At 34.7% G+C, this 13,250-nt stretch overlaps 2 protein-coding genes across 2 annotated transcripts; both read left to right on the top strand.

Moving 5' to 3' along the window:
- Window positions 1-2,617: 2,617 nt before the first annotated feature.
- Window positions 2,618-5,666, top strand: LOC145620026 (uncharacterized). The gene is made up of 8 exons (XM_081674684.1): window positions 2,618-2,662; window positions 2,752-3,138; window positions 3,528-3,913; window positions 3,998-4,097; window positions 4,206-4,265; window positions 4,496-4,582; window positions 4,673-4,801; window positions 4,903-5,666. The coding sequence occupies exons 1-8, from the start codon at window positions 2,618-2,620 to the stop codon at window positions 5,218-5,220; spliced, it is 1,512 nt and encodes a 503-aa protein (XP_081530810.1). The 3' UTR covers window positions 5,221-5,666.
- Window positions 5,667-6,267: 601 nt separating this feature from the next.
- Window positions 6,268-8,513, top strand: LOC145620942 (plastid division protein PDV2-like). The gene is made up of 2 exons (XM_081675683.1): window positions 6,268-6,591; window positions 7,678-8,513. The coding sequence occupies exons 1-2, from the start codon at window positions 6,349-6,351 to the stop codon at window positions 8,302-8,304; spliced, it is 870 nt and encodes a 289-aa protein (XP_081531809.1). The 5' UTR covers window positions 6,268-6,348; the 3' UTR covers window positions 8,305-8,513.
- The last annotated feature ends 4,737 nt before the right edge of the window (window positions 8,514-13,250 follow it).

Raw genomic sequence — 13,250 nt, 5'->3', positions numbered from 1 at the left:
AAAGCATGTAATTTGATGAATCAAGCATATTGCTTAATGCTTATAATGCATGCATGCTGTAAAAGACAAACTTTTTTGGGCCTTTGACCAAAGACAAAAAGAGATGAGCAATTAGACATTGAAAGCCCACCAAAACCAGTAATTTCACATCATCAATTTAATTATCTTACACTTTTTGTTTAATGGAAATTTTGGTTATTTTACACTTTCAGCCCTTTTAAGGTATATTGCCTTTTTATCAATATCCATCCTTTTGGTTGCATCACTTGGGGCATTAAGCAAAGACATCAATCTTTACTTCATCTTACATGCATTTAATAAGTTTCTTTTTCTGCATGCAAAGCTGGCTTTTTTATTTATCAAAAGTTAAGGGGTCACCTAAGAGATTCTTTAATGTGTTTGGATGCATGATTGACTTGAATGATAAAAGGAGCCTATATTATATAATCTAGACCATCATTTTTAGCCATATAGAGATAATAATGAACTAATCTATTAATGTTTCATTGTCATATATACTAGTCATTATAGATTTAAATGAAACATGGTAGAATATACAAATCAATCCCATGATTCCAATTGTAAAAAACTAGTTTAGGGACTCTAATCATCAATTTAGACTTTCGGTAAAGTTGGTTTTTTGACGGAAACAATTGGCTTGAGTGATAATGTCTCTGTATTCTTGTCCAATTATATGATGCTTGCAAATTTAATTTACTTATATCCGCGCTCATACTAGTGTTTGAACAACATAGATGAACAAATAGAAGAGCGACTTTCATGACCATGTAAACACTATAAAGATCTTAAATTTTGGAAAACTTGTTATGCAATAACCAAAGTGCATAATAGTACACTACAAGACTTGCAACCTTTATGCTTAAATCAAATTAACCATTTGAAATAAACTTTGTAGCTATACAACCAAAAAGCCACCACCCCTTCTTTTCATGCAAAAAATTAGACCACCACGTAAAAATTAAAGTTACTACTACAGACAATTAAGTGGTTTTGCTTTACATTTGACAAGGGACTAGTCAATAAATTATACCCACCTTTTTAATTCAATTTTGTACACAAAAAACTGTGTAAAATTACATCAAGAATAATAATGAAAAATTTCCCCCCTTTTTTTCTTAATATTTGGTGTTTTTAAGCTTTTCCAAAGGACATTTGATTGACATTCGTGTGAGTAGTCTCACTCCATATCTCAGTAATTTGTTCTGTTTACAATAAATGTGGAACTTGTATTTATCTTCAACTTACAGTCTTACACTTCTGTGGTTTACTGTCAAAATCTGTTGGATTTTACTTGGGTTGCAGTTTTTATGTTGGTTTCTTATGTAAGCCTTCTTCGTGAGTGTAGTTAGTTGAATACAACTACGCTTTCATAGTTTCATGATGTTGATCTTTTGTTCACGAGTCTATTTACATAGTCGGATTAATTGTTTAACAGTTAGGCAACTAATAAAGGATGCAAAGACTGTCATAGTATCGTGTGCTTACTTATATGCATAATAAGTGTATTGTAGCAATAATAGTAACATATTGAGTGAAGGGTGATTTAGTTATTCTAGCTTTAGTTAATAATTGTACAACTTCAGATCATGCTTTTCTCCTTTCCCAAAAAAATAAAGGCATTGATTGAGGGTACTGTGAGTGATTATTAGGCAAAAAGTTAGGTTATGGGAATGATTATTAGAGCCTCTTGCGTTGAAATTTTGTTGAATTCTTGAATACAACTTTTTTATTAGGCTTGACAATGCACGCATGTCACAATGACAATGTTTAGAATGTTGAATACGTAAGTCTATGGTACTCCAATAAAAATCCCCGTCTTATTTTACTTGTCTCATTTGACCAAATTTTGTGATATTTTTTGGTAAAAAAGATGCAAATATAATTGGGAATGAGAGAGTATAATATGGCCATTTTCTTCAATTTCCTTTTGAGTGTTAAATTCTTTCATTTATGGATTATATAAGCATAAAGAACTATTACCGATATAGTGTTTTGTCAATTTTAGGACCATTCTCAGCTCTAAGGTCAATCTGAATAGTACTAATATACTCCAAAGTTTGAACTTGGTTGTGAATGCTAGAATCACTTGTTTATACTCTGAGACAATAGATGTCATGAAACACGTTTTATTCACTTACGTGGTATAAAGAGTTGTATTGAGTGAGTAGATAGTTTTGTCATTTTGAATGTGAAGTAGGAAATAAAGTATACAGAAATTATGATATATTCTTTATTCCATATAATTTATAACTTATGAGAGATTAGGATAATGTTAAAAGGAAGACATATACTCCGTACAATCGAGGTTTATATTTAAACCCATAAGTATTATTTTGTATCCTACTACTTTAGTAACTAGTGTAACTGTTTCAGCTCAGAAGTATACAAGTCCTTAGAAAAACCCAAGTCTTCAAATAACAATAGAAACATCAGTTAGTTTCACTTTATGCACATCCAATTTCTATGGAGGAAGCTCACTTAGCAACTTCAGCCTTCAACTGGCTTACCACCAAAGTGTTTTAAAGCTCATTCTTTCAGACCGACACTTCGAAAAGGCTAATTACTGTCCAACACTTGTGAAGCTGTTATACGAAACATGGAGAAACCTGTTTCTCAACTTCAGATATCTTCAAAGCCAAAGGTAACACCTTTTATACCAATGCATTATTGATGCTAATTTGAGAGTTCATGCTGATATAGGCGGCGCAGTAATGTTTCCTATTGCTTCAGTCTGTCACAGAACTTCTGAAGGAAATCGCGATGTTAGAGCTGGAAGTATTGCAGTTAGAGAAGTATCTTGTTTCCCTGTATCAGAAAGCACTTGATCGTCGACTAGCCTCACTGTCAAAAGACAGTAACGACGTTACATCAGAAGAAAAGGTCTGTTCTAATCGTTTTCAGATGCCTGCAGATCAAGCTGTCATTAACAACCTTTGTTTAGAAAACAGCAATAATGAAGCTAAGGAACAAGAAGATGTGCTTGGTAGTAGCATTCATCGTAGTCATTCTTCGTTATCTCATCAATCGACAGTCTATGCAAGTCGATTATCTCCTCTAGCAGGAAAGGTTGCAGAAGCTGTAAATTCTTACCATTCATTGCCTTTGACTATGCTTGAGGTAAATATATGTTTTTTTCATGTAAACTTCTACTAGGAACATTATTATTATAATATAATTTGCAACATGAATGCATAAATCCTCAAGTTTCTGCTTAGTATACAGTAATATACCTGAATGAACTCTGCAATAAATTAATCTCACTAATCTGAACCTTGTATTGTGTAACAGCTGATAGTAAAGAATATCACCTGAATGAAAACCCGTATCTGAACTTACTTTTCCTTATCTAAACTTATTATATCGGCCCTTAACTGAACTTATTTTATCTGTAACTTCAATTTTGCTCGTATCTGAAATCATTGAAGAAGATAAAGAAGGGTGGTTTTAATTCCTTTTTAACTTTTTTTTTAATATCTTAACTGAATAAATAATTTTTATCACATCAGCCAGAAGTTTGTGAAGTTTCAAACAATGTAGCTACCTATAACTTTGGCGAAGTTAAAGAGACAGCAAATTGGCTTTCAGAGGAGATGGTCAGGTGCATTTCAGCAATTTACTGTAAACTAGCAGGAAATTCTGTGATCAGCAACAATTTCTCATCACCTGCTGTATCAATTCCATCGTCGATAAGTGGATCACCACAAACTCATGAATCTAATTTGTGGAGTCCTCTTAGGATAAAATCATTTCAGGACTTACATTCTGATGCACCTTATCAAGCGGGAGGTCATTTCGAATTTAGTGGACCTTACTGTCAAATGATTGAGGTCCTTCAGATTCAGAGGGACAGTACTACATTCAGAGATATTGAGCCCATGCTTCATAAATATAGGTAATTCTATCATCGACTCATTACTCATCGTATTAAATGTGTGTTTCAGTTTTTGATCTTGCAGTGAGGTTCATTTGTCTGCAGGTTACTTGTTAACAAATTGGATGGAGTAAAACCGAGCAAATTGAACCACAAAGAGAAATTAGCATTTTGGATTAATGTGCACAATGCTCTTGTGATGCATGTAAGAATTCTATAACCAGTAACAAATTTTGAGCATTATGTTAACTTCTCTTACAACCTTTATTGTATATATAATGCTGAAGTCTTCTTATTGATGTCGCAAATACAGGCATTTCTGGAGTATGGAGTGCCACAAAACAAGCTTAAACGAGTGTCCTTGATATTAAAGGTTGTTCAGAATTTACTTATTGTTTAATCCATCTCAAAAAAAATACTCGCTTTGTCCCAGAGCTAAGTTGTTTCTGCTTTATAGAGCAGAAATTATAGGAGAATTTTAGCAAAAAAAATGCAGGGAGAATCATCCCATATTGAATACATTAAAACTTAGTGTTTTGGGACGGAGGGAGTATGAAGTATATGTTTTGAAATCGTTGTTTATAAGCTGCTTGTGTTACACAGGCTGCATATAGTATTGGGAGTCATACTATCAGTGTGAGCATGATACAGGACTACATTCTTGGGAACCAATTGCCTCACCCAGGACAAGTATATATTATCTTTAAGTAATTACAATAAATTTTAGATATTTTATGTCATGAAATCAATTTGAATGTGTATGTATCCATCTTCTTGCAGTGGTTTCATAAATTACTCCATATTAAGAAAAAATTCAGGACAGGAGACAGAAGAAGAATGTTCGCGATTGATCACTCTGAACCTCTATGTTACTTTTCGCTTTGCTGTGGAAGCCATTCCGATCCACAAGTAATTATCTTAAAACAAAAACATCACTGTTTATTTGGAGGTTTTACTTAAAAGTTTTATACATAATGTGTAACTATCTTTTGCTTTATGTATGTGCATAGGTTCGTGTATACACGCCTCAGAGAGTGTTCCAAGACCTGATGGCTGCAAGAGACCAATACATCTTGAGCAATTATCGAGTTCATAAAGAACAGAACAAGATACTACTGCCAAAGATTGTAGAGAGTTATGCCAAAGATTCCAGCTTACACCCACCTGAATTCATGAAGGTTCTGGAGCAGATTCTCCCTGCAGATCTTCAGAGAAACAGGACTACTTCTAATTACAACTTTCGACATAAGAAAGGATGGAAAGGCATTGAATGGATTCCACATGACTTCTCTTTCCGATATCAGTTTCCCAAGGATCTCTTGCAGTGATCATACACTCACTTATGAGCTGAAAAAAACTGAGTAGATGGTTGATACACAAACATAGCGCGAAAGAGGTGCTGATCAAACCAGCTCAAGGTCTTGTTATGTCTATTGGTATCGCGAGGATGTCACTCAATTATGCATGAACAAGACAACAAAGTTGATAATGTTTCAATGTAATTGGACTTGAGCTTATTTGATCATTATTATCTTGATGAAATTGCTTAGTTTGTGGTTCAAGTTGAACCTCTAAATATGAGAAGATAAGCTAAGGGAATGATATTTGGCTTTTGCTTGGTTGCATTTTTGGCATATGTGTGATTGGTCGGTCTCCTATGTAGTGGTTAAGTATTACTCAAGAAAGATTAGTTTTGTCAATTGCTTGGAGAATTATTGGCTTTATATATTTTTGACAATGAAATATTGAAATAAAAATATAATGCAAAAGAGCATATGTTACAGGTGATACAAGCCAACATGAGCATTTTGCTATTAATAGTCACACAAATTTGCATTTTCTAGTTCAATGATATCAAATAATTATTGAGATTTTTTTTTTAATTAATTGGTTTGTGAAAATATTTTAGTGAGGGTTAATAAGAGCTATAAAAGCAATGCATATAGAAGAAAAAAAAAAGAATCTTCATTCTTTTTTAATGAGGGTTAATAAGAGCTATCAACTGTATCAAGTTCTATTTATACAACTAAAATAATAATAAAAAAAATTTAATATGTCTAAAAAGAAGTTCAAATAAGTTCAAGTAAATTTAAATTAGAAAAGATTAGTATTAAAACGCACCATAAACATACAACTCACACGATAGCTTTGTAAGAATTTTTATTCTTAACAAGATTCAAATAAATTAAGACACTTCTTTATATGACATTAATTAATACCGGCACAATGACACGTCTATGGGTTGATTTTCTTTTGGATTATATCTAAAATTGGAATTTAATTTTCAAAATAATTCTTCTTTATTTCTTTTAATCGCGGTGCTTAGATATCTTTCCAAAAATAAATAAATAATAAATAAACCCTAAAATCCAAAACTCTACCCCGTAGTAGAGCATTTTTGGCGGTTTACTTGTTTCCACTGAAATAGAGAGAGAAGAGAAAACAAGAACAAAAAAATGGAAATGGAAGAAGAGAGGATAGGAATGGTGTTAGTTCGAGCATCAGAATTACGCTCCAAAATCGCAAATTGCATCAATAAATCAACAAACCCACCTCAATCTCACCTTGAAGCTTCTCAAAACAATGGCGATTCATCTTCTTCTGCACAAAATGGTGATGAAGCTGATGAAGAAACTGATGCCCTTATGAACATTTGCTACTCTTTTGATGCCCTTGAGAATCAGCTCGCTTCTTTGCAAGTAATTTCATACACCCTTTTTCTTTATTTCTGGTTTTTTCTTTGATTTTGGGTTTCTAGGGTTTTGTGATTCTGTTTCTGGGTTGTTAATTTTGGTTGAATATGGTATTTTATTCAAAGGTCAGTTGCAGAATTTAGGATTAATTGTTGTTTTTAACAATTGTTTTGGATTTTCAGGAAATTGGTGGTATGTTATTTTGCCAATTTTGCTAGATACTATTTCTATTCTGTTTTCAATTTTTATTAGGGGAAAAGAAATGTTGTTTTAACACATTTGTTGAATAATCATATGGCTAATTTGTGTGCCCATTATTTATTTACTTGTGTACTCTTTATCGTACCAATATAGTGTAATTTCAAAATAGTGTGCTTTGATAAGGTGCTTATTTTGATTAATTTAGAAATGGGGCAAAAGTTGCTTCATTTTCGATTCGTGGTTCGTTGGTCCTGTAATCCTAAATTTATACCTATATGAATAAGAGCTATCCTTTCAGTGATGTTTAAGGGTTGAAAATTGGTGCCTTGATTTAATTTTTCATCATAAAATTAAGCTTATTTTCTGCATGAGTTGAACTACCCAATTGTGGATGGATTGGTCTTGTTCATGTATAGCTGGTATGCTAGATTACCCAACCTAAAACCCAATCATTGACTAGGGAGACATTGGAGGGTTCTGCACTTCTGTTAGTTAGTCATTGAAATGTAACATGTAAGATAGTCAGGGAAGCTGGTGTCTTTATCAGTCAATTAGAAAAAAAAATTTGTCTTTGTTGAATCTAGTTTACAATTCTGTCAAATGGTGTAAGCATCATCCTGTGACAAGGTTGAGGAAGGCAGTGGGAATAGTCATACCACTGCCATCGTCTTTGGTTCTTGAAAATCTAGTTTACTTGGCTTGTAGAATGTAGATATGTAAGGCAGAGTAGTCAGGGGAAGTAAATAGCATGATAAAATGATTGTCTAATACTCCAATTGCTAATTTTGCGTAAAGGTTGTAGTGTATAGCTAAGAGGTGTTCAATATAGGACATGTCTATCAGATGCTGGTGTGCTGTGATGTGTATTAACTGTTTAATGTTTTGGATCAGTCTTTACGACAACAGCAGCAATATGAAAGAGAAGCTGTGATTGGAGAAATTGAGTACAACCGTAAGATGTTGCTTAAGAAGCTCAGTGAGTATAAAGGGGAACACTCTGATGTGATACAAGAGGCAGAAGCTTTTGCAAGTATGAAGGTGGAGCAGGACAATGAATTGCTACTTCCTCCATATCAAACCCATTCTCCCAATTCTTTGGTGCTAGACAAAGATTATCTCTCACGGGTTCCATATTCGCGTAAGCTTGCACAAAATGGTCTTAATGGAGGCAGCGAGTCAAAGGAAAGCCAAACTCAAAGTAAACCCAACAAGCTATGGGGAGGATTGAGATTTCTCGTTCATTCCACTGCCAAGACAACGCTTACCCTTGTTGGTGTCATCTCTCTTCTTAGCTTGGCTGGTTTTGAGCCTAAGCTTCAGAAAAAAGGTACCAAAGTAAATGTCCTGTCATTGTTTCAACTACCCAATGATAAACGCAGGGCACTTGGTGCACGCTGCCCCCCAGGTAAAACGGCAGTGATGGAGAATGGTGAAATCCATTGCATTGTGAAGGAGAGAGTGGAAATTCCATTTGATTCTGTTGCTGATAATCCTGATGTGCATTATGGTTGCGGTTAAAAACGGCATATGTTGTCAACTTTTTTGTATATCCTGCCATCATGACAAGTAAAGTTGATTTCTTTTCCTTCTAATTTTGAAATGAGATTGTTATTTCTCCGTAATTAATTAGTTTCTTTCTGGCTGATCTCCATATTGTGGAGGAAAATGAAGCCAAAATCAGATATAGGAAGGCTCATCTTCAATAATATCTATACATTGCTCAGTGACCTGTTTTTTCTAGGACCTTTTCTGGGCAATCTAGAGGCATGGACAGTTTGATATGCACTTACAAAGCTAGAGTTTAGAGATATATATGTCTCCGTCTCTGTTTTCCTCTCTAATAGGTTTCTCGGTTAAGTTCGGGTTTTGTTTCGAACTGCATTTGGGCCTTGGTAGAGCAAGTAGAAAATGTTGCCAATGACCCGAGCCATCAGAAGCAAGATACTTTGGGTAAGATCAAATTTTTGCCTATGACCTGAGAGCCATTAGACGCAAGATATTTTGGGTAAGATTTGTAGATTTTGTCCTGGTTTTCGAGGTGTCGCTATGCCGGCATGGCTAGTTGGCTACCATCAGCTCGTAAAAGGCTCATCGTGGCCAAAGCTTGATTGGTAGTTTCTATGGCACATTGATTATCCAAGAACAATAAATTCAGAGATCTTTTACTTTTACTAATGACTTGGACACAATCTTAAAATCTTTGCAAATTTTCAGTTCTTGTACTGATCTTCTCATTTTGCCTTACTTTCCAAGTGAAATCTGACCATTTTAGGAAGTAACAGAGTAATAAATAAGTTTTCATTGATGATATATAAGCAAAACATAGTGATTAACAAACAACAGCACCTAGTAAAACAGTTTCAGGCACTTTAGCAAGGCCCAAAAACTTGCAAAATATTGGTTTTAGGCTAAGAGCAACACCTAAAACTAGCAAAAAGGTTGTTTTAGGCTACGTTTAACAGTATTCGACCGATGTTCAACTCATCTACATAACTTTTCTTACTTTGACTCGACCCATTTCTGCCATCTCCGAGCCTGCCTTCTTCTTAGTGCCTTTGGCTGCATTACATGCGTTATCCTTAGTTGTTTGGGCTGCTTCTGATGCCTTGTCCTTGGTTGCTTGGGCTGCTTGCGCTGCGTTGTATGCATCATCCTCAGTTGCTTGTGCTGCATTAAACGCATCATCCTCAGTTGCTTGGGCTGCATCAAACGCATCATCCTCAGTCTTTTGGGCTGCATAAAACGCGTCGTCATCAGTCGCTAGGGCTGCATAAAATGCGTCATCCTTGGTTGCTTGGGCTGCATCAAATGCATCATCCTTCCCTTTCTGCGCTACATCAAATGCCGCATCATTGGCTGCTTGGACGGAGACTTTGGTTGCTTGGGCTGCAACGACCGCATCATCCTTGCCTTTTTGAGCTACCTCATCTGCCGCTTCCTTGGCTGCTTGGACTGCAACCTTGGTTGCTTGGGCTGCATCAAATGCATCATCCTCGGCTGTTTGGGCTACCTCAGATGCCGCATCCTTGGCTGCTTGGACCGCATCCTTGGTTGCTTGGGCCGCATAATAAGCATCATCCATGGTTGCTTGGGCTGCCTCAGATGCATCATCCTTGATAACTTGTGTCTTCTCCTTTTTCTTGTCCTGGGTGTGCCCTGTTCTTTTTTTTATTTGATTAGTTTTCTCCTGCACAACATAGTTTTTAGACGTTTAGTGATAAATTATTAGTTCGTATATGCTTTTTTATTTGTAATTTGTAATGCCCCTGTAAACTCAATTCAGATCCCCCAAAAAAGAGAAAACTACAAAAAAAGAAAATTTTATCAACTACTCCGTAACAGTGTTTTGTTTTAAAATATCGGCTAAGGTTGCTTTAGCATAAAATACGTACAAACTACAAATCATACCCAAACTCCCTCCGGTGATCCGGTCCATATTAATTGGTTTGGAATATGGGATTATTTAGTTGTGGAATAAAATGTGTCACATTTCTACAGTATGTCCTTTATATTGATAACCATACAAATTGATGTTAACACTATTAAATTTGATTACATCCCATTTAGATAATTAGATCGGAAAAGCTTAGATGATGAAACACCCTTAATTCCTTCTTCTTTTTTAAAAGCAAATACACATTATAAGATATTGAATAATAATAATTAAAACCAATAATATCGCCTTTTTCACACAAATAAATACTAAAAGAATACAACTAAATAGTCCAAAATTACTTAAAACTTAAGTAAACAAGATCAACAAAATTGCAAAACCAAAAATCGTAGAGAGATTATATGGGGAAAAAAAAAAAAAAAAGTAAAAGTGTAGCAAAATTACCTCAACATTGTAGCTTTGAACTTGAGATGCCATGTTTCAGTCTTTTGAATAACAGAAGCTTAAAAATACTGTTTTTGAGACAATCTAAAATGAAGTAGTAATAATAATAGATGAGTTTAATTGGAATTGTGTTTATCCAATATCAAGTATTTATAAAATTTGCATGCTTCCAACAACAAAGGACGCGTGTCCTATGTGACACGTACCTTAGTACGTGCCATTCAACTATAATTCGGTTCTACACTACTACATGTTCCAGCAATTACATCTACTCCTACTTTTTAGATTTTATTTCTGTAAAATTAAAAAATGGTTTATCTTCTCCAATTGTTTATTTGATTTTTATAATGTGCTAGGATAGTGTGATGTGATAAACTTGTTAATTGTAACGGGGTAGGGTGAACACGTGAAAGATAGGGTTGGTCTTGGTCATGTACTTCTTGCCTTGGTCTAGATCGCACCAAATCGCAAATTAAATTTTTTTTAACACAAAGGAAGCACATCATATTATATAAAAGTTAACCTGATGAAGTAAATCATCAGAACAAAATAAGGAAAGCTGTTCCAGGTAATCAGCCAACCTAACAAAAGGATAGCAGTGGGTATAAAATGCCACTCTAGGCTATCATAGCACTTCCTATAGTAACTTACATAAAAAAGAAACAACAAACTAACAGCATATACTAAGACAACAGCAGTAGTAATTGGGTTGATAGCAGTATAAGGATCATGAAACTGCACGTTAACATCAGTCCTCTTGCCCTCCTGGGATCTCAGCAGCATAAGTGGAGAAAACCTCAGGTGGAGGATAGGTAAAAGGAACCGTTTCCCCTGCCTTGAACTTTGTTCTACCCATTAAGGCAAGTCTGTCAGCAACATAATTCACACTTCTATGAGCATGAAAAATACTTACAGTCCACTCCCTTTCCAATAGGGCAGCAACATCTCGAATAATGTTTCCCAAATCACCATCCTCAAAAGACTTGGGGTCCTTCAGCATTTTGCTTAAACCTTCAGCATCTGTCTCCAGTTCCAGAAATTTGATTTTTTTATCCCAAGCCATCACCAGCCCTTCTCTGATAGCAAGTAATTCTGCACTTGCAGCACTAATAGCATTATACTTCGAAGCAAAACCAGCATACCACACTCCCTTATCATTTCTTATTACACCTCCTCCACCAGCATTATCTACACTGATCCAGGACCCATCAGTGTTCAATTTGTAGAAGTCCTTGTGAGGTGGAGCCCATAGCCTAGGATTCTGAGAAATTGAAGAGGAAGGAGAATCCGAAGTAGCCTGTTGCATTCTCAAACAAAAGATATAATCCACATAGAATTTGTTAAAAGTAGTTTGAATGAAAAACATTTTTTGGTCAAAAACAGCCATATTCCTAGTAGACCAGAGATGCCAAATAGCCACAGTAAAAACTTTTTTCCAAGAGGTAGTGTTAGAAAGATTAAAGTCTAACCACTCAGTTAGACTTGAATTGTAAAAACGATGTAAATCAAAATTAAGAGAATTAAATTTCAAAAAAACCAAAGACCAAAAGGCCGTAGAATTTGGACAATCTCTGAAAAGATGAATAGTATCTTCTATAGGAGCTTCACAACGCATACAAATAGGGTCAAGGAAATTCATTTTTCTTTTGAGAATACTACCAACGGGAAGGATATCTCTAACTAGGTTCCAAAGAAGCATCTTATACTGAAAAGGTACTCTAATCTTCCACATATTTTTCCAAGCAAAAGAGTGAAGGAAAGAAGAGTTTAGATTATAAGGAGGGTGGATAGAATTATAAGCCGATTTGATAGTGAAATTTCCAGAATGGTGTAAAGACCACTTCAGCCTGTCTGAGACCTGCACAATCTTAGGTAAAGGAAAAGCAAGAATTAAAGTGATAATAGAGGAAGGAAGAATATGTTTGATACTATCTAGGTTCCATTGATTATTCCTAATGATATCCGAAACACGCCAATGGCCCTTAGAGTCAGGAATATGAATAGAGGGGATCAAATACAGAGGACAGTCACCTATCCAATGATGGAACCAGAGAGAGGTATCCTTGCCATCACCTATATTAACAATAATTCCTTTTTTTAGGATTTCACGACCAGCTAAGATATCCTTCCAAATAACAGAATCATAAGGCTTTGGAAATTGTTCTTTAATTATTTGTTTTTTAGTTTGAGGAAATCTTATAATCGGAATTTATAATTTTATTTGGTTTCTTGAAAATTTTAAACTTAACCAAACCAAAAGTTATAACAAACTAACAAATCGTTTCAAAAATCAGGCATTAAAGATATTGAGTGTTATGGAAATTCGATTATAGATTTAAAGAATTATAGGTAGTAAATCACCATATATCAAATAAAAAACAGTACCTAATGTTTACATACCAGTAAATTAGATATTCATAGACATTTTAGATTAAAAAAAAAAAATTCTAGGTTAATCATCGTTGTAGATGGCATTCCACGGTTTATTACAGACTCAAATTTATACAAATTACAGTGTCTTCCAATTCTATAGTTCTATATATTTGACTAAACTTTACAATTTTGCCAATTAGAGCTAGCAACATAGCTACTAACAGCTCGAAAGATTGATATAAGCATGCAAAAT

The sequence above is a fragment of the Chenopodium album genome, chromosome 27 (genome assembly GCF_948465745.1).
Source record: "Chenopodium album chromosome 27, dcCheAlbu1.1, whole genome shotgun sequence".
In the NCBI taxonomy this organism is placed as follows: Eukaryota; Viridiplantae; Streptophyta; class Magnoliopsida; order Caryophyllales; family Amaranthaceae; genus Chenopodium; species Chenopodium album.
This window is presented reverse-complemented; position numbering and strand designations above follow the sequence as displayed.